The following is a 22,333-nucleotide window of genomic DNA, read 5'->3' as shown; positions in this document are numbered from 1 at the left end:
ATCACATGTTTTGGCATATTTTATTATTTTATTCTTAGTTATTCTTGTTTTCTATTTTATTATTAGTTATTGTTGTTAATTTCTTACTGTTCCTAATTTATAAGTTAAACTTTATGATAAGCATGTATATATATATAAGAAAAACAGTATATATAGGTTTTGTTACTATCTGTGGTTTCAGGCATCTCTTTTGTGGGGGTGGGCAGTAGTAAAACATATCCTCCAAGGATAAGGAGGGACTATGCATATTTCAAACCTGAATTTTCCCAGAATCATGATTTTTTTAAAACTTTCTAAGGTGTACTTGATGTCTTGCTATCAGCTCTGTTTGACGGTGCATTTCTAATCCTCCACTCACCTGTCATTTAGGACACTGTTCTCCCAGGTACACATCAGCTGCAGTGATGGAACTTAAAGACAACTGTTCTGTATTCCTCTCTCTCACTGTCGCTCTTCGCCACAAGTTTTGCCAACTTGTCCTGAACACAAGTATGCCTTCTGCCATAACTAACAAAAATGTACTATCGCATGAACGGAACTAAATGGCATTTAGATGCTTTTACTTAAAATATCAATAATGAAACCAAAAACTCCAGCTTCTCTTTTGCATCTCATGAGGACACTCACGTAAACGTTATGACAGTAATATTTCTCAGTGATATGCTCCGTTTACTCCCTCAGGAATGGGTTCTACAGTGTTAAATCCTACTTTATAATAAACAACGTTATAATAATGTTATAACCCAGCTTAGTTCGGTTGAAAAGAAATTCATCTTTGAATCACTAGAAATAACACAATTCTCTTCCAGGCTAATGTAAATAGCATTTCATTATTCCTTACATCCTACAATACCATGTGCTTAATACTGTATCCAGCAAATAGTATATATTTGAACATTTTAATGGAATGTCTACTTGGTAATGATAATGTTATTTATATCTTATTGGGAAGATAGATATGTTTAGCTCTGCAGAAACCAATTTTACGAATTTCATGAAGGTCTGGTGCCAGCTAGTGGTACGTATTATATATGCATCAAAAAGATAATTGATTTTTTTAAGTAACCAAAGACAACATGGTCTCATCGAGATTGAAAAATTGCTTAAAAACAACGTTTAAAGGAATATTGTTTGCCGTGCTGAGGAGAACCAACGGACTGCGCATAAGAATGGATGTCTGTCTTGGCCGGGCACGTGACTCATGCCTGTAATCCCAGCACTTTGGGAGGCCAAGACGGGTGGATCACCTGAGGTCAGGAGTTCGAGACCAGCCTGGCCAACATGGCAAAACCTTGTCTCTACTAAAAATACAAAAAATTAGCTGGGCGTGGTGGCACCCGCCTGTAATCCCAGCTACTTGGGAGGCTGAGACAAGAGAATCACTTGAACCCAGGAGGCAGAGGTTGCAGTGAGCTGAGATTGTGCTGTTGCATTCCAGCCTGGGCACAAGAGTGAAACTCTGTCTCAGGAAAAAAAAGAAAAAAAAAATGGATGTCTGGAATGTTCTGTTGTCCTATAATGCTCTGTGTCAACTTCCACTTAGTCATTATGCTCCCGTATTCTGATTATTCATGTGTCTGTCGTTCTGATTGTATCAGGAAGTTACTGGGATATGGCTCATGCCTTCGTTTCTGTCATTCACCATGTGTCACAAGATCTGACAATTAGATGCAGAAAGAAATATTTATTGAATACATAAGAGAATTCAAGAAAAATTATTGCCATATTTCACTTACCACAGTGCATGACTTCTGAAAGCAGTTATTCGGGGTTATCAGCACTGAGTCATGACCTTAATTATTCAGAAGTATACCAGACAACTTTGGGCCTCTAAGCTTTTTTAATCTTCAAGAATTTCCTAGTTGACTTAGATATCATAGATCTGTTGAACCATTAGCTGTCCCATGAGGCCTCCTTAGAAATTACAAGGCCTCTGAGACAAGCATCCCAGATCCAGCTTACTATTTTAACCATTTAGTCATTAGTAACAAATTTTTAACTGGCAGATTTTATTTTCCTGGGATGGGAGCCGGGTTATAAAACATATCTTACAGTTCAGTCTCTAATAACATTTACTTTTAAAATCAATGCTTTCTTATTAATTTGCTGATTAGTGGTGTTAATAATTGGCTCAAGTGGGAATGTCAGATGTAAGCTAATGGTTCATTAATCAAATTTAAAAGGCCATCATCTTTTAAACATGAGGATGAAAGTTCTAATTTCTTTCAGGACTGACAGTCAGATATGTTCCTCTGGGGAGGGGATCTTTCCACTTTATGCCTTCAATGGTTGACACAATTTCTAGGGCCATTTGTTAATTATTCCCCCTGGTGTGAAGTAAAATTGATTTGGAAGGAGTTTTATGGAAGGAGTTTTAGAGTTCAGATTAGTTCAGCTTCCTCAGATGTATAAAGAAAATACAGTTTCTGTATTTTTTATAATTGACATAGTTTTCTCAGAAACCTATTTGAAGGATAGGTTTCAATGCATGTGCTCTGCATGCCACCATATCGAAAGAGTTGGTTTAGATGACTCGGTCATTTGTGGATAAATGATCACACTTTCAGTTTTCTCAGCCTTTCTCTGCTGCTATCCAACATTGGTTTTGGAAGAGAATTTGGGGTCCAGAGGCTTTGTTTGTACAATTTTGTGCAGTGGGGCCTGAGGGCCAAGCACCTGCAGAACATCTTCCAGATCCTTGTCGATTTCTGCTCTAGGCAGGTTGGTGTGGGCTACTCCCAGGACAGCTGCAACAGGTACCATCTCATCACCTGGAACTCACTGCTGAAGTCTGTGTTTCAGACATCTGCTTCCAGCATAAAATCCCTGCACACTGTGGCCTTTGTCCCAACCTCAGGCTCCCATCCACCCACCATTCTTAGATCTGCTGTGCCTTTTACTGCTGTGGCATGCAAGACATTCCAGATGCATTGACTGCCACGTGAGAGGGTTGGGAGGCACTGCCTTAAGCTCATCCTTCTTGCTACCACCCATATGATATAAAATTCATGTTGACTCTGATCACATGTGGAGCTTCTTCTATGGGCATGGGACTAACTACTTCACAGGCTACCTCATGCTTGTCTGGGATTTTTTATTCCTCCCTGTTAACACTCCTTCTTCAAGTTTCTTCCACAGAGGAGAAGAATGAGGCACCTGCTGAGCTCAGTAGCTTACCTTTATCTTTCTTTGCCTCCAGGTCATGCAGAAATATGCTTTCCTTTTCCTGGATATTATATCCTAATTTTTCCCATCCCTTAACATATAGAAAAAAAATCTCCATGACGTATCTTATCATACTTGGCTCTTTAAAAAAAAAGAGAGAGAGTAAGAGAGAGAGAGAAAATCTCACCCTATCACTCAGGCTGGAGTGTGGTAGCTCAGTCACAGCTCACTGCAGCCTCAGACTCCTCAAAGCAAGTGATCCTCCCACCTTAGTCTCTCAAACTGCTGAGATTACAGGCATCAGCCACTGCACCTGGCACTGTGCCTGGCTCCTGATATGTTGATAGGAGTTTAAAGAATTTTACTGCCTTCCTTTCCGTTATGGTTCAGGCTTAGGGATGGAAGGTTGCAAAGAAATAGAAATTGAATCGAAAATGAAAACTCGATCCTTTAGTGTTTTAAAAACCTTGTCTTTGCTACACCTAGATCAATGGTTGTAAACTCTGGCTGCATATTAAAATCCCAGGGATCTTTTGAAAAAGCACATGCCTAGACCAACCATAAAAAAAATCAAACCAAAATATCAGATACTCAGCAACCAGATGCTGGGGTAGTTTAGTGCATTGCTCAGTGTCGCTTAGGAAATTAGTCCTGCCCAGCTGGGTGCCCTTCCTCCCTCCTGCACTGCCAAGCCGACCACTGTGCTGAACCAGTGATTTCTATTCCTAAATAGATATGCAAACCAAACTCATAATTTGCTTAATGTTTGCAGTACAGTGTGTGTGTATGTGTAGTATATACATATTCTACAAAAAAAAAAATGTTTTCCTCATTTACTTCCTTATCCATTATAATATTATGATGGAGTTTTGGCCCAATGGCTATGCTAGCAGGAGATGGTTCTTTAAGGAAAGTGTCCTCTGTCCTCATTACACAATGAGCTGATTCCTCTTACTGTAGTGAACAGCTGACTCTGCCAATCACATCAGCTCTGCCTTTTTGCCCTTCCTTCCCAACCCCATCCCAACTCCACAGAAGACTGCCGCATTCTCAGTTTCTCTGGAGTCACTTCTAAGGACATCTAATGCTTTAATTTCTTGCAATCTGTGGGAAGAAACAGAGAAATTGAGCAGAGACATGCAACTTGATGGTTTGTTTGTTTGTTTGTTTGTTTGTTTTGAGATAGAGTTTCGCTCTTGTTGCCCAGGCTGGAGTGCAGTGGAGCAATCTCGGCTCACCACAACCTTCATCTCCTGAGTTCAAGTGATTATCCTGCCTCGGCCTCCAGAGAAGCTGGGACTACAGGCGCCTGCCACCACGTCCGGCTAATTTTTGTATTTTCCAGACAAAAAGAGATGGAGTTCACCATGTTGGCCAGGCTGGTTTTGAACTCCTCACCTCATGATCCATCCACCTCGGCCTCCCAAAGTGTAGGGATTACAGGCATGAGCCACCGCGCCTGGCTGATGTTTTTTACTAATACCAGACATCCTTAAATCCTGCACCAAAAGTAAAGGAAACACAGTCCATGCAGCCATTAACTTCTCATCACTTCTAAACAATGTGTGATGTCTAAGCCCTTTCTACATTTAAGCTACCATGTATTTTTGAATCTCCTGTCTTCTCTGTTTCCTGATTCATATTCTCTCCCTTCCCCTCTTCTTCCCCCCTCCTCCCCTCCTCTCCTCCAAATATACAAGAAGCTTGCAGCTATTTGTTTCTGTACAACAGAACAATAAATCCGACAAGATGAGACTCCTGAGGTTGTCAGGAAACTAACAGCAGGCTGCCGATACTTCTCCGACCCCTCTGTTTTAAAGGGGTTCACCTGCCCTTAAGGAAAAGGAAGGTTGGGAATTTATCAGAAGAAGCAGGCATCTTATTTACCAGTTTCTTTCTCCATCTTTCACATGTTAACCATTGTATATTCTGTCTATGGCAAACAAAGATTCCTAGTCGCTGAGTTTCACAGTCCCTGTAAGACAGTTCATTCTGGGAGTTGAGCTGGCTCAACTAAAAGCCATTTGAGCTTTCCAACTTGGGAGAAGCAAGCCATCCATCTAATAACAGCCTTTTTGTTTTGTTTTGTTTTGGTTTTTTTTTTTATTTTTTTGCGATGAGTTTCGCTCTTGTCGCCCAGGCTGGAGTACAATGGTGCGATCTCAGTTCACTGCAACCTCCACCTCCCATGTTCAAGTGATTCTCCTGCCTCAGCCTCCCGAGTAGCTGGGATTACAGGTGCCCACCACCACGCCCAGCTAATTTTTTATATTTTTAGTAGAGAGAGGGTTTCACCACATTGGCCAGGCTGGTCTCGAACTCCTTACCTCAGGCAATCCACCCACCTCAGCTTCCCAAAGTGCTGGGATTACAGGCATGAGTCACTGCGCCCGGCCCAGCCTCACTTTTTATAAAGAGAGAACTCTGCAAGAGGCTGTCTGCAGATAATCAGCAAGGGGGATCGGCCTGTTTGTCCAGGAGCGCCCTCACTCTTTCTCTTGGGTTTGTGGCTATAAATATTGACACCACTTTCACATGTGCAGCCCAAGTATTTCTTTTTCCTGTTTCTCTGGGAGTTATTTGAGGATGGCATCTGAAGGCCTTTAAGTGTGAAGAGTTAAGAAGCATCATGTCTTTTATGACTGGCCACTGCTGATGGGACTGGCTGTGGCCATCCAGAAAACACTTCCCTTGATTTGTGTCATTGTGGCATTTGCTTGGGCTCTGGAGAGCAAGTCATTCATGATTGTCCTGGTCAGAAATTTCATACCCAAAGATTCATTTGTCTCTCTGTTTTTCCATTTCCAGCCTGGCTGTGTAAATACAACTGAAGTGGACATTAAGAAATCATCCAGAATGAGAAACCCCCACAAAACACGGAAGGTAAAACTGACATTTGTTGTGCTGATCTTGGTGATGGATTGCATTGTTTACAGGATGTCAGCCATGAACACTGTCTTCCCATGTCATGGACTATCTTCCTCACTCTTCCCAGCCTTCCACAGCCCTCCCTTCCTCAAGAATAGCCCCATCCTGATGCTCAAGCACACCAGGGTCCCAAGACACAGCGGTGGAACTGACTAACTGACAGGAGAGGAACAGGAAGCAGAGGACCCCTCTCCTCTCCCAGAGAAGGGTGTGGCCTTCAGAGCCCAGGAAAGGAGGAAAAGAAGATGGAGGTTTTCTAAGGATGATTTCTAAGGAAATCTAAGGATGATTTCCTTAGAAATCATCCTTAGAAAACCTGATACTGATGAGAGAAGGGCATTTTAAAACCTGAGGAAAGGGGGACATCTAGAAGATATTTAATTACAGAAAGAGTGCAGGGACCCCCTCTTAACAGTAGAATTTTGTGACACAACCATAAGACAGTGGTTGTATTTCAGTGGTCGTTACCTGAGAGAATATCGGTGTGCAGGGTGCAGGGGAAGCTATTCCGAGTTCAGTGACATTTTAAATAAGCCTTTGAAAATGCATAGCGATAGTCTCTACATATTTTTTAAAACAACACGTACAACTAGAGGGGATTTTTATTCATTCCATGAAACATGCTTGATGTACACAAGAATTTCTGGCCTGTAGCAGTCACTTTGAGAACACAGCCTATTGATTGGTCCTGCTAGATTAATACATCCCACAAAGTTCAAGGTCTTCTTTTCTGTGACTATTTCCTTAGTATTTCCTTAGCCATAGTGTTTTCCAGAGTCTGTGTCCCTGCAGTAAGCACCCAATATTTTTTTCTAGTCTTATTTTATGTTGCCTTTTTCTCCCATCCCTAGAAACATGTAGCTTCATGTTCAAAGGCCCCAGGATGGTCCAAGTACCTTTTCTTTCTTTTAAGGCAGTTTACCTTGAGGTTAGGATAAACAAGCCGAAGCGAAGCACCACAAAACCAACTCAGATGCTGTGCTCACATGTATCTGCCTCTAGGAACTCTCCGAGGGAGAGGCGAAGTCAGACCAAAGCATGCCTGTCTGGTCTGTCTCTCTTGTGGCTGGCCCTACTTAATTGCTTTCATCTTCTGCTCACAGCACATCCTGAGGGCACCAAGAACTATTTTTGCAGAACAAGATTCAAAACTGTTATCAGCTCTCCAAAAAGTGCATTAAGCCACCTCGCTCCACTTTCTGAATAGTGAAATTACTCTTTGAAATACTTTATTGGGTGTCCTGTTTCCCCCAACAGACACTGACCCAGACATGCTGTGATTCAGAAGAGAAAGCACATGAATTGACAAGATAGCACTTAGACACAATAGAGGCATCATTTATACTCTCTTTTCGGCACCATCTCCAGTATTGATCATCTTTCTCGTGTTTCACATGGCACCCTTCTTTTTGAACATTTGAGAAGCATTAGTTTACAATGTTGTTCTTCACATACCGTCAGCCCTCATTTAATGATGAAAAGCCCATGAGGCATTGCAAGGTGAAATATTGTAAAAAAACAGAATCACTGAGATCTAGCTCTCTTTGTCTCGATAACATCTAATTTCTTGTGAATCAATAATGATAGAATGACAGGGCCTCACTCCAGAGCTGTCTGGCGCTAACATTTGCCAGGAGAAAACAAAACTCCTGAAAAATCTGACAGCAATTAACAGGCATGCCCTTATTTTCCACAGTTGGAGAAAACTGATTTTTCTCACCTTTTGAGAAATATAGTTTCTCACAGTCAGAAGTGTTCAATTTGCTAGAATCTTCACAGATGATAATGTTATTTTACATGGAAGGTTATACGACTCCAAGCCACATACTAATATGTTTTTTTTAGAAGTATCACCACTGATACTTCATATGATATGAAGTATACAACTATGATATGCTCATAGTTGTTTAGGAACTGTAATGATCCACTGAATTAGCAAAATTAAGGAGTCTCTGCTCTATGCCAGACATGTCCTGGGCTTTAGGTACTCTATAGTAAATGGGACAGTCAGGGCCTTGCTCGCCCTAATTCATGGTCTCATTAAGGGTGCAGATATTGAGCAAGGAGACAAATGTCTGTACATGGATATAAGTATATGATTTCGTTAAGCTTTATGTAGTCTGCTGGGGCCGCCTTAAAATACCGCAAACTATGTGGTTTAAAGAGGAGGAATTTGTTACCTCATAGTTACGGAAACTAGAAGTTCAAGATCAGGGTGGTGGCAAGTTCAGTTCCTGTGGAGTGTCTCTTCCTGGCTTGGGGATGGCCGCCTTATTCTCGTGTCCTCAGTGGCTTTTCCTGTGTGTGCATAGAGACAGAGAGGAAAACAAAACGCAACAACCAACTCTGGGTCTCCTCTTCTGAAAAGGACACCAGTTCTATTGTGTTAGTTCCCACCCTATAACCCCACGTAACCTTCATTTCCTCTTCACAGGCCCGATCTCCAAACACAGCTGTGATGGGGGATAGGGCTGCAACATAAGAATTTGGGGGAGGGGACACAACTCCGCCCGTGACATATGACAAAGGGAATTTAAGTGATTTGTGCTTGTGATTGCCACTGCATTTTATCAGTGAATACCTTGACAGCAATCAGCAAGCTGTTTCACCATCCTCTGAGGGGTCCACAGCTCTGTCTGCGGAGCAGGCGACACTGTGAGATCACAAACCACAGAGGCCAGCCAGTCGCCCCTGGAAACCACCCTTCCCTTCCGCGGTAATTGGGCCCTCTCTGTAGCGCCTCCTCCCGGCTGTGTGGCCGGCCTCAGTCTTTATACTGCGGCTGCTCAGGAAGTGGAACCTATGGAACATGCTTAATCTTCGAAAGCAGATAATGCTCGTAGCAAGGAGAGCTGCTGTTCATTTCTTTGGGAGCGAGCTATAACAATTTTCCTGTGATTACGTGCCATAACAAGAGTAAAGGACCCAGTAAATCCCTAAACTAACAGTCTAGCATAGGTGCCTGAAGAATATCAGAGCCATTCCACATTTTATTTGGGAATGTTGTATCTAATTGTTGAATTTTTGACATGTTTATCAAATATAAGAAGCGAGGGCTTTGCTGTATGGATGATTTGAGCTATGTTAAGAATCTACCATTAGTCCATTTTCAAGTCTTTCTTTTTAATTAGAATATACTTTACTACAATATAAGGAAATAGGTAAAAATGTGTTGTCTCAAGGATCTATGAAAGAATGATAATGTAGCATAGTCAGAAAGAAATCAGCCTAATCTAGGTAAGTTTGAAGGGGAACCGTCTGCCTGATGTTCTTGAGTCTGATACTAAATTCTGACTGTCATAGATTCTGTATTAGCCAGAGTTCTCCAGAGAAACCGAACAGAAACAGAGAGTGGGGGGCGGGAGAGGGGGAGAAAGACAGAGACTTAGATTAAGGTATTGGCTCACAGGATTATTGAGGCTTGGCGAGTTCAGACTCTGATGTGGGAGGCCAACAGGCTGGAGACCTAGGGAAGACTGGCAGTTTAAACCCAAAGACACAGCTCTTGAGTCGCCGGGAAGCTTTTGCTGGGTTGCTGGCATCAGGGACCCACCTCGGCGTGTTGTCTTGTCGCCAGGCCCCTGGTGCACCCCAGCGGCAGGCAGAGCTCACGGCCATGCCTTCGCCCCACCTGCTGCTGGTCCAGGGTCCGGGCACCGCGTCGATGGCGGCTCCGCAAAACATTCGACCCGGCCGCAGCCCGTGTCCTGAGCGGACTGGACTATAACATGAGACATCTGCGCCGCTTCTGCCGGGCCCAAGTGGTGTGGGGCTTCGGCCGTGGCTCCAGGCAGCTGGGCATCCCCGCAGCTGATGTTCCTGAACAAGTTTAGTAGCTAATCTTCCAGTTGATGTATCCATCGTCATTTTTTATGGTGGGGCCAGGGTTGGAAGTGGAATGGCCTTTAGGTGGTGGTGAGCATAGGATGGACCCCTACCACAAGAATACGAAGAAGTCCGTGGAAAGGCTTATCCTGCATACCTTCAAAGAGGACTTCTATGGGGAGCTCCCCAATGCAGCCATTGTTCCCTACCTCAGACCGGAAAAGAACTTTCTTTAGAGTCACTTATTTCAGCAATTCCCGGCGACATTGAGGAGACTAAGAAACGACTAGATTTACCAGAACATTTGAAACTCAAGACAATTTCTTCCAGGTGTCTAAAAGCAAAATAATGAAAAGGCCCTGATGAAAAAAAAAAAAAAAAGCATATTATTTATTCATTCACTGTTTTCTAGTATTTCAGTGTTTATTACTATGCAGCCTCATCTTGGTTATATTTTAAAACTCAAACGTTTTCCTACAGCTGCGAATTAAACAGTACAATGTAGTTACCATATCATGCTTCAGCTGTTAAATTAAGGCCATCATGTCATAGCACTAAAAAGATTCATTTAAAAATCAATGTTTAAAAAATACATATTGATGAAAATGTACCACTAGAAAGGTATTACATGTCTTATAATGGAAGTGAAATGTATATAAGTCCGGTAAAAAGACAAATCACTAGTTTGAGATGAAAACTAAAATTTTCATGGTAAAATACCAACATGTATGTACTTGTAAAGTTTGTACTTCTAAACAGAGAAGGCTTATAAAAGTAAATGCATTAAATAGAAGTTCAATAGTTTATCATAAACCTACACGGAATACACCTAGACTTTGTATTTTTGATATTTTGTGCATTAATATATTATTAGAAACATGAAGATGTTCGTGAATTTTTTGAGTCATTTTCTTTTGAAGTCACATCATTGTACCATCTTTATTTTTGTACAGAGCTGCTTCAATTCTGTCATCTAGACCTCCCCTGCCTGTTTTTCTGTTTGTTTAATACAATAAAATGAGTGTTTTTCAAATCTGTACGTCTTTTTGCTGGATAACGCTTCTTTTTTTGAGAGTAAATATCCTTCTTCTTCAAAACAACAAGCAACAACAAAAAAGGCAGTCTGGAGGCAGAACCCCTTCTTGCTCGGGGGGACCAGTCTTTGTTCTATTAAGGCCTTCAGTTGATTGGGTGAGGCCCACTCGCATTATGGAGGGCAGCCTGCTTTACTCAAAGTCCGTTGATTTAAATGGTAATCCCGTCCAATAAACACCGTCACAGAAACATCCAGAGTAATGTCTGTCCACATATCTGAGTACTATGGGCCAGCCAGGTTGACACAAAATTCACCACCACAGGCTGTATCCTTCTGTAGGACAATAGCTAGGAGGGTCCTAGGACACAAAGCCTGAGGGAAGTGGTAAGAGCATCTGCATGTGTGTGACTGAATCCACACTTTGGGCTCCCTCCTGTAACTTTGGCACCCATATTTCAAAATCACAGTAAGCTATTTCCTATCCTGTTCTCCTTTTCCTCTGTCACCTTCATTTGGACATCATGGCACTAAATATGACAGTTAACAGCATCAGCGAAAAGCTAATGCACACATCCTGGAAGAACAACAGCAAATGTGTAATTAGCTGTCTGGTTTTCCCGCTATTAATAATCCAGTGGTTGTAGCTGTTTCTGCGTAAAATATGGATGTGTCCTCAACTCCATATACAACATGTGTACATTTACATTTTAACGTGTTACTGAACAGAATAAACTACTGATATCTTAGAGCAACACAAAAGTGTGTCAAGTAAAGGGTATAGTAAAGGTGCAAGCAATAGAAATTGCTTCAATGAGAATGAATAAAGAGGGGACTTTACTTTTTTTTTCAAATGGAGTCTCTCTCTGTCTTGCCCAGGCTGGAGTGTAGTGGCGGGATCTCGGCTCACTGCAGCCTCTGCCTCTCAGGTTCAAGTGATTCTCCTGTCTCAGCCTCCCAAGTAGCTGGGACTACAGGCATGTGCCACCACGCCCTGCTCATTTGGTATTTTTAGTAGAGATGGGGTTTCACCATGTTGGCTAGACTGGTCTCGAACTCCTGACCTCAGGGGATCCACTCGCCTCAGCCTCCCTAAGTGCTGGGATTACAGGCATGAGCCACCACACCAGGCCAAGAGGGGCCTTTTCTGATTCATGGTCTGAAACCTTGTGGCAGGCAGGGGTCGAGCTGGCCCAGGGGTGTGAGTGGACCCAGCTCTCTCACGTCTCACGCTCTCTCTCTCTGGTCGCCTTCTCTCTGCTTCTTTCTCTGTACTGGCTTTCTCCATATTGTGTCAGATACGGTCACAGTCCACAGTCTGTTCTCCAGTTCAGCTGAGCAACCTTGAAAGAAAGAGAACTATTACTACGCCAGCCAGTCAGAAAAGCCCCAGCGATTACATTTCACATGGAAACACGGAAAGGCGTCTTGGACTTTGTGGTTTCTGTTTGACAGTCTCTGACTTGGTTCTTGGTCTGTTTGAGTTGCTGTGACAACATATCTTAGACTGGGTAATTTATAAACAACAGAAATGTATTGCTCACAATTCTGGAGTCTGAGAAGTCCAAGAACATGGCACCAGCAGATTTCATATCTTTCATGAGCTCACTCTGTGCTTCAAAGATGGTGCCTTCTCACTGTGTCCTCACATTGTGGAATATGCAGATGAGCTCCCTCAGGCCTCCTTATAAAGGCACTAATCCCATTCACAAGGGCTTCACCCTCATACCTAGTCACCTCCCAAAGTCCCTACCTTTTAATACCATCACATTAGGGGTTGAGGATTTCAACATATGAATTTTGGAGAGACACAAACATTCAGACCATAGCAAATCCCCACCCCCAACCTTAAAAAAAAAAAGGGATAATTTTTCTAGTTCTCTTCTAAAATGTCAAGGGAAATCACCTATGAACAGATTTATATAGGAAGCCAAATCTGTTTTATTTAATGAATAAATAGATGGCACTGTATATGAAAAAGTGCTTGTCTTAGCACCATAGGGAATAAAAGAACATGTTAATCAAGCCAAAGTATTGCAAATAAATGATTTGGCTACTGAAACTGAAAATGAATCTCAATTAGTTAATTTGATTTTCCCCCTGCTGCAAATATTAAGACATTAAGAGATTTTATTTCTCTTCCTCTCTAACCCTACCTGTTTCTAGCTCTATGCCACCCCACCCTGTACCACAATTTGAATATGTTTTTTTCTGAAACATGCAAAGCCTTTTACATTGCAAATAATTTTCATAACTTGCCTGCCAAAATAGGATTAATCTCTTTGCCTCCTTTGTCCATAAAATAATCCCCATATATAAAATTATATTCTTCTCGGCTGTTTTCATTGTAGCCAACAATCAAGGTTAAAAGCTATCACTATCCCCAGGAAATGAACAGTGCCCAGATTGGTGAAAGCGAGACCTCCTGATGTTGAATTTTATGTAAGACAAGAAATGGAAACTGCGCAGTAACTTCAGAGCCAGTAGCCAGGTGCCTGGAAGATGTTTTAAGCAACACTTCCCAATGGTTTGGGTCATGGTCTCTGTTTTTGTTTTTTTTTTTTTGTTTTTTGTTTTTGTGACGGAGTCTTGCTCTGTCACCAGACTGGAATGCACTGGTGCGATCTTGGCTGTCTGCAACCTCTGCCTCCCGGGTTCAAGTGATTCTCCTGCGTCAGCCTCCTGAGGAGCTGGGACTACACGCACGTGCCACCATACCCGGCTAATTTTGTATTTTCAGTAGAGATGGGGTTTCACCATGTTGGCCAGGGTGGTCTCTATCTCCTGATCTTGTGATATGCCTGCCTCAGCCTCCCAAAGTACTGGGATTACAGGCGTGAGCCACTGCGCCTGGCCTCTTATGGGACCTCTACGGAGTTTGCAGGAAATGCATAAATGTTGAAATCATTATAGAAATGTAGAGATAAAAGATAACTTATGGATCATTTTACTTTCATGATACCACAAATTGCTGTGTTTTTCTAGCAGTCTTTTATTTTTTTATCTTAGCCCAAAAACTTACTGTTTAAACCATTAGCTATTTTTTATAAGCACTGTTTACATGACCTGTAGATTATTACTTAAAAACTTTAAATAATTGAACCAAGTTAAAAAAGAATGGAAACTTCAAGTCTCAGAGTCTTTTTATTTTTCTTTTCAAAAAATAAGGTGATACAATTGAAAAAATAGCAGATACTGAAAAGTACAACTATTATATAATTGGTGATCTCTCTGTTGCCTAATTTTAATTGACAAATAATAATTGCACATATTTATGAGGTAATATTCAATAAACATATATACCATGGAACGAACAAATCAGAGTAACCAACATATTCGTCACCGCAAATATTTATCCTGTTTGTGGCAAGAACAGTTAAAATCTCTCTTTTAGTTACTTTGAAATATGTAATACCTTATTATTAACAATAGTCACCTTGCTGTCCAGTAGAACACTAGGGCTTATTCCTCCTAGCTAACTGACTTTGTACCCATTGGCCGAGATCTTTCTTTTCCCGCCCCCTATCCCAGCCTCTGGCAACTGTCACTCTACTCTCTACTTCAACTTTTTTATATTCCACATGTAAGTATAATTCTGTGGTAAATACCTCTCTGCCTAGCTTATTTAACTAAATGTGATGTCCCCTAGGCTCATCCATGTTATTGCAAATGACAGAATTTCTCCTTCTATAAAGACTGAATAGTGTTCCATTATGTATATACACCACATAATTTTTTTAAAAAATCAACCTCTACTGTTATTTCAGAATTCAGAAGGTTGTTTTATTTAATCATGTTCAAATATGGCTAGTATCTGCTTGGGCCATTTCTATTCCTTCAGTGTAAATTAAATCACTTTATATTCCAGGCCCTATGCTTGTTATTCTTTTTTGTTTCATAATACTTATCGCATTTTTAGTCATATGTTTATTTGTGTAATTGCCTGTGTAACTTCTTTCCCTTCCACTGGGTTGTGAGTTCCAGTACAGAAAGAAGCACATCTATTTTGCTTATTTGTATTTCCCTAATGCTTAGTACTATATCCAGTATATAGTAAGTGTTCAATAAATGTTGAATGAATGAATGAGTGAAAAAATAAATGAAATAAAAGGGCTAGTTTAAGCCATTCAGCTCCGTCCTGTTCAGGGTAAATTCAAAGCATATGAGCAAATCCTTGTGTTGAAATGGATGGCCATTTGCTGCCTCTTGTTTGGCATTATGAAGAAAGAAAAAAGAAGTAGATGTCTTCGGTAATGGGAATTGGGTTCCCAAGGGTCTGGTGCTAGGGCAGGAGAAGGGCATTGAAGAGGCCTACTCAAGATAGTCTGGGAACAGATAATCCCAATGATTAAATCCAAGTTAAAATCTTTTAAAGAAAGGATGAAAGCACCAAAAACAGGATGGAGGCCAGTATGGATCCATCCAAAAACAGGATGGATGGCTCACGCCTGTAATCCCAGCACTTTGGGAGGCCAAGGCGGGTGGGTCACCTGAGGTCAGGAGTTCAAGACCAGCCTGGCCAACATGGTGAAACCCTGTCTCTACTAAAAATACAAAAATTAGCCAGGTGTGGCAGCACATGCCTGTAACCTCAGCTACCAGGGGTCTGAGGCAAGAGAATCACTTGAACCCAGGAGGAGGTTGCGGTGAGCCAAGATTATGCAACTGCACTCCAGCCTGGATGACAGAATGAGACTCTGTCTTAAAAAAAAAAAAAAGGACGGAGCGGGGGGAGACGCAAGGGCAAAACTACATCCAAAAGGCGCAGACACAGAGTCAAGAGGTAATGTTAAGTGGACGTAAGGTCCTAGTAAAAGCGGATCAGGAACAAAAATACATTGAATTTAGAGATATTGGCAAGCTTGGTGACTGGCCTGAAAATTGGCATCATTAGGCATCTGGAGCTAACCTCATCTAAAGTGTCTTTGCAAACCTTATCTGGTACTAATTTTGTGGAGTTCATGCAGTTTTATTATGCCCTCCTTCTTCTTGCTCATGTCCAAAGAAAAAGTGCTCAATAACACACATTAAATTCTTTATTTTAAAGGAATAGTATAATATTCAAGAAAAAATAATTTGGCTTCTTCCTTGAGTTGACACGTGAGATGTCTCACACTCAGTTACAGATAGTTTTTCGTCCCTTTAGTCACCAGATCTTTATTTATACTTACTAAGCAATGGGCCTTTCTCAAAAAAGAGTCTTCCTAAGTAGTAGGTCTGACCTTTTGACAAGTTAATAAAAAACTACAAGGGTATTGAGAATTCCAAAGATGCATGACATCTCTGGGGTCACTGATGTTTGCAAATGGCACCCAATGGCAAGGCCAGTATGGTGAAGTAAATAACCCACTGTTGACACGGAGAATAGGAATACCCTGGTGTCTTCTATTGCACCATCAGAAATCAAATCAGCAATAGAATTCTTGACTTGTCCGTCTCCTCAGTGCCCCATTTAATTTCTATGTAAAATATCAAGTTATTTTTAAATCTTCTTTTGGGTTATTACATTTCTATTCTATTCTGCATCCACCTCTCTATTTTCTTAAATGAATGCTTATGAAATGTTAGTTAGTGTTGACATTCTCCAACTTGGTATTCCGAGCCTACTCTCAAATTTTATCACATGCACCTTGTTCTCTACATATAATCAATTATTCTGTCAAAGTTAATAATCCAACTACGTTTTTTTTCAGAGCTGTGCTTCTATTTTATATGCATATGATATTTATCATAGCAGTGCCTTTTGAATTTTGATAAGAAGCTTAATCAAATAAGCTTTGAGAGATCTTATTGAATTTATGCTAGAGTTACTTTTTAGAAAGTCTGTGACTGTAAATGATATTTTGTCCTAAAATGTTTATTTTTTATTTTAATATAGTCTGTCTATGGTTTACAAAATGATATTAGAAGTCACAGTCCTACCCACACACCCACACCAGAAACTAAACCTCCAACAGAAGATGAGTTACAACAACAGGTGAGTCAACCTATGAGATGACTTGTTAAAGGTTTACAGAGTAACAGCTATGAAAACCAGAGAGTAAATGTTAATAGTGGGTATTTTTAAAGGTTATTTGTATGATTGCCTGTTTCATATGGAAGATTTGCAGTTAAAAGATAATAAAATTTTCTAATTTTAAGTATTGTAATTACTTGAAAATGTATCAATATATGGTAATGATTTTCAAAACCCCTCACTCTTTATTTACGCAAATCCTTGTTCCTCTAACCAGTTGTAAAAATCACCTATGCTGATTTGTAGGTGACTCCATCATCAATAGTTACTTTGTACTCCAAAGCTCTGTTTTAAAGAGTAAGAGGACAAGAGGTTGAGAACATTGTCACACTTCCCATATCCAATGATAGGACATTTTCTTCACAAGAGTGCTTATTCTTCCTTTCTGCAGTGGTGATTTCTCTCTACCTCTTGAAGTTTTTTCTTATCAACACTGGTGTACAGTCGTGGAGTCATGCTAATACTATCCAAGTAATATTATAATAATATCCAAGTAATAGTTCAAAGCAAACTCCAGTGTCTCAAGTCAAATAATCATTAAATTTCTTGATTGGTTCAGTCATGGGGCTTTATTCTCATTTTGACTCTTTCCCTTAATATTTTACTATAATACGGTTTATCAAGAGTGTAATATATACTTTTCTAGTCGATTTATAATAATCAGGAAGGAAAAGTCATTCAGAGTGCTTTTAATTAAAGTTTTCTGTGTGTGATTATTCCATATGAGCATTTGTCATGAATTGCTGATAAAAATTATTATCAAAACACATATCATTGATGCTTTCTTGGTATTAGGAGATAGGATTTATTTTGAAATTATAGTAATAAATGATTTTCTAAATTTGGAGGGAAGTATGATTCTGGATTTAGGTATTCACCATGAATGAATGTTTAAAATCTCTACAATTTTATTTTTTATTTTTTTGAAACAGAGTCTTGCTCTGTCACCCAGACTGTAGTGCAGTGGTGTGATCTCAGCTCACTGCAACCTCTGCTTCAAAGTCCCAAGTGATCCTCCTGCCTCAGCCCCCAGAGTAGCTGGGACTATAGTACTTGCACCACTACACCTGGCTAATTTTTGCATATATTTTTACAGACAGGGGCTCACTATGTTGGCCAGGCTAGTCTCGAATTCCTGGGCTCAAGTGATGCGCCCACCTCGACCTCCCAAAGTACTAGAATTACAGGCATGAGCCACTGCACCCAGCAAAATCTCTACAATTTTAAAATAAAATTACATTTCATTAAAGTAGGCAGAATGGTCAAACTCATTGCTGTTCTAAAGTGATATCAGTTGTGTTCACATTCCAACATTTCATTTTGTCAGCTCTTTAGGAGCTCCCTGCTTTTATTTTTTTAACCAACTTTGAAATTGTACTGACACAGAATATACTCTTGTTCAGAATTGCCCAGTCGATCATGATTTAGAGTGGAAAATTGTGAAAATGTCATTACTTATGTAACTCCTTCTCTAATCCACTTTTCAGATAAAATATTGGCAAATACAGTTAGATAGACATCGGTTAAAAATGTCAAAAGTCGCTGACAGGTGAGTATTTCAAAGTGTCTACATAAATTTTAAAATTTCTTATGACAATTAAATGTGTTTAAAAATGGAAGAGAGCTATTGGGACAGATAATTAGAATCCTATAAGTAATGTGATTTTGTTTTCCTTTTTGCACGTAGAAAAATTTTCAAAGAACTCTTCTGACGTAGTTTAAATGACAGAATGATAATAATTGTCTTAAATGCCTAGACGTCCAGTCCTTGTTCAACTAAGAATCAGAGATAGCAGATAATTCTGCAGAGTCTAGCCTTTTCACTTCTGCCGGAAGACATGAAACTTTCCGTTTATTGATTACCTTTTGGCAACTTGGAGCTTCTCTATAAACTTACTTTAACAGCAACAATTGACACTGTTCCTGCCTGACTTCGGAATATGAATGAAACTCAAATTTTAGATATTTTCCTTTCTTCATTTAAATCTGTTCTTAATGCCATTCATACTCTTCACTTTTGGGCATTGCCAAATCCTGCCTCTGCAACTTCTTTCCCTTCTCCCTTTTTAAATTTTGTATATACATTTAAAAAGCTTGTCCGTGGCTCCCATTTTACTTAATTCCTGTAAATACTTTTGACAGAATTTCCTTTTCAGCCCTTCTTTAAGTTAGCTAAAATCTGTTCTGCTGTGGGTGGACTGATTAACCAAAGATCGGAACTGACTCTTAGCGGTGCCCTTCACACACTGACCTCTTCCATAGTGCTTCATGTTAAACAAGGGATATTGATTTATATAGCTTAGGCATGAGGAGAGATGGAATCTTTAGCCACAGTTTTCTGCCAAAAAGCACAATAAGTTGTTGCATGAAAGTTATTGAAACATGAAGATTGCCATTGGATTTCATTCTTTAAGTGAGCAAGAATTCCTTAGTCCCGCATTTTTATATTGTTTTCCTTGCTTTGGACTGGCTGCAGCCCCAGTCAGAAAACTAAAGAAGGTGGAAATGTTTTTTCTCCCTAGTTTACTAGGTTACACGGAACAGTATTTAGAATACGACCCGTTTCTCTTGCCGCCTGATCCTTCTAACCCATGGCTGTCCGATGACACCACTTTCTGGGAGCTTGAAGCAAGGTAGGTGGCATTTTGTCTTTCTCGCAAATATGTTGCTGTATTTCAGGGTCTGAGTGAAATGGGAAGGAATTTATTGTCGGCTAATTGTGAATGTAATTTTGTTCGTTGTCTCCATTGGCTCATATCTGACATTCTTGTTTGAGATAATGGCTTTTGAACCTTAGACATTCACGTTTGCATTAAGATTTGCATTGCTGGAAAGACCATCCCAAAATTAGAGGTGCAATTATTCAGAGTTAGGATCTTCAGTTCTTGAAATTTAGCTCATTGCTATTATCTTCCTGGAAAACCCATGTAGTCACAAAGGCTTGTGTATTCAAGTAAAATGAATGTTAAAGCCATACATACTTAAGTCCAACCCAAGTATGTCTTTATAAATTGAATTTTAAAACAAAATGGTCTTACCATAAACACTGTAAGAGAAACTGGCAAGACACTTACTTCCTAAGAAAAGCAAAGCACCACTTAGAACCCCCTAGTTTCCTTCATGAGCCATATAGGGAAAGAATTGCATCATCAGTCTTAACAGAGTCATAAAAAGATCATGGCATATCATTTTACAAAGAAAAGATTGGTACTCTGTCGTATTTCTAGCAGTTCTCTAGATTGCATTTCTGGACTATCTCTTTCTTTTGCATCCAGCCATGAATCTTAAACACTGGACATGCCCAGAACTCTTCATCCACAAATTAAAGATTTTACAGATGAGAAAGCTGGAACCCCAAAATATTGTGACTCAGCTAGGATTAGGTCACAGATTTAATTGACACCAGAATCATAAGCTAGTATTGAGATCTTTTGGTTACCAATGCATTTTCCCCAGTTCAATATACCTGCATGACACTGTGTGGCATAGTGGTTAAGAAATGTGTGCCTGGTGTGGTGGCTCACACCTGTAATCCCAGCACTTTGGGAGGCTGAGGTGGGTGGATCACCTGAGGTCAAGAGTTCGAGGCCACCCTGGCCCAAGTGGTGAAACCCTATCTCTACTAAAAATACAAAAAGTAGCGGGTCATGGTGGCAGGCGCCTGTAATCCCAGCTGCTCGAGAGGCTGAGGCAGGAGATTCTCTTGAGCCCAGGAGGCGGAGGTTGCAGTGAGCTGAGATCACACCGCTGTACTCCAGCCTGGTTGACAAGAGCGAAACTCTGTCTCAAAAAAAAGAAAGAAAAGAAGTGTGGCATTGAGGTCAGAACATCTGGATCTTTGCCCCTTATTACTTGCCTGACATTGGCAAGTGATAACTCTATGCCTCAATTTCCTCCTCTGTAAATAATAAGATTAATAGTGCCTATCTCATAAAGTGGCTGGCAGAAACTAAAAGAGACCATTTTTGTAAAGTGCTTAGCACATAATGCTCAATAAATGTTAGACTTTATTATTAATACTAATGTACATGATGATTTCATGCACAGCCGTTAATCAGAGATATATTTTTTTGAAACAAAAGGTAAAGATGGGAACTTCGAGGCACACGTGATTTTAAAGGGGAATGTAATAACAAAAAAATTGGAATTGTAATGAAAGGAATGTGTTTGCCTTTGTTTTATCTTCTATAGCAAAGAACCAAGCCAGCAGAGGGTAAAACGATGGGGTTTCGGCATGGATGAGGCATTGAAAGACCCAGTTGGAAGAGAACAGTTCCTTAAATTTCTAGAGTCAGAATTCAGCTCGGAAAATTTAAGGTAAGACACATTGCTTGGATTTTATAAGCCAGAGAAATACTGTCTGTGATGTGTCTGATTATTTTGGAGGTAATAGATCCCCCACTAACATCATAATGATGTTATGAACTCACTGAATTTCTGCCACCTAATGAAGGGAAAAAAGATAGCAAGGCAAAGGCTGTCCCACGTATCAATTTCTTATAACTTATTTTTACGCCGTCTCTGTGTCTCCAGATGTTTTAACTATACAAATTTGGTGGCTTTGAAATGGACTCTGTAAAGAAATGCAGTACAGAGAGCAATGTTTGGCAAAGTGGAGATTGGCCAATAACATTTATGAAGTTCAATAAAAATATCATCTATTTGTCAATGTTGACTATCTTTGCATATCACTTCTCAAGCAAGTTAGAGAAGAAGAGACTGGGCAGCTCTATCAAACTTAAAACCAAACTACTGGGCTGTCTCATTCTCTTTGCATGTTTAAATAATAGCCACAGGGCAATTGAGAGCAGCACAGCATTGAGCTGTTCGTGAGACAGCAACACCAATTCTGCCCATCTGTTGTAAACATCATCTTTATATAGTTTTAAAATTTGCTAACATAAGGAGGATCTGAAAATTGCATTTTTAAATATAAGACATTAGAGTGGATTTTAATAGCTCTATTTAACATCTTTGAAGGGAGTGATAACTTTCCACTATATAAGACTGTTTTTTCATGAGCTTTTTCATTCATTATTCTTTTGAAACCTGATGCCCAATTTTTACTTTTCCATGACTTACACGGTCCTGTAAAATTCATTTGCTGAAAGTTCTCTGCATTCATTTATTTTCATTGGATTGAAGTAGTGCCAGGCATGGTCACGTTCTTTTCAGGAGATTTAACAGGAATCCCAAACCATTCAGAAAGATGTAGGACACTGACACATGTCACGTGGATGAAGCAAGATGACCACAGGCAGAACCTGAAGGAGTGTAACTCGCTATGTGTGCCTAGCATGGATTGCTGGCATGCAGCTTCCTATTCTTCTTTCAGTTTATGGGAATCCTTCATGCTTGTGCTTTTG

At 40.2% G+C, this 22,333-nt stretch overlaps 1 protein-coding gene and 1 pseudogene across 5 annotated transcripts in view; both read left to right on the top strand.

Moving 5' to 3' along the window:
• RGS7 (regulator of G-protein signaling 7) overlaps nt 1–22,333 on the top strand; it is a 590,904-nt gene that overhangs the window by 526,850 nt on the left and 41,721 nt on the right. For all 5 annotated transcript variants that reach the window (XM_011955683.1, XM_011955682.1, XM_011955681.1 and 2 more), the window contains 5 exons: nt 5,974–6,048; nt 16,830–16,928; nt 18,455–18,516; nt 19,490–19,600; nt 21,159–21,284. In XM_011955683.1, the coding sequence (XP_011811073.1) occupies nt 5,974–6,048; nt 16,830–16,928; nt 18,455–18,516; nt 19,490–19,600; nt 21,159–21,284 (473 nt within the window). The remainder of the gene's footprint in view (nt 1–5,973; nt 6,049–16,829; nt 16,929–18,454; nt 18,517–19,489; nt 19,601–21,158; nt 21,285–22,333) is intronic.
• Nucleotides 9,822–10,281, top strand: LOC105521542 (annotated as a pseudogene).

Source organism: Colobus angolensis, unplaced genomic scaffold (genome assembly GCF_000951035.1).
Source record: "Colobus angolensis palliatus isolate OR3802 unplaced genomic scaffold, Cang.pa_1.0 Scaffold40, whole genome shotgun sequence".
NCBI classification, from domain to species: domain Eukaryota; kingdom Metazoa; phylum Chordata; class Mammalia; order Primates; family Cercopithecidae; genus Colobus; species Colobus angolensis.
The sequence above is the reverse complement of the archived record's forward strand: the minus strand, read 5'-3'. Positions and strand labels throughout refer to the sequence as shown.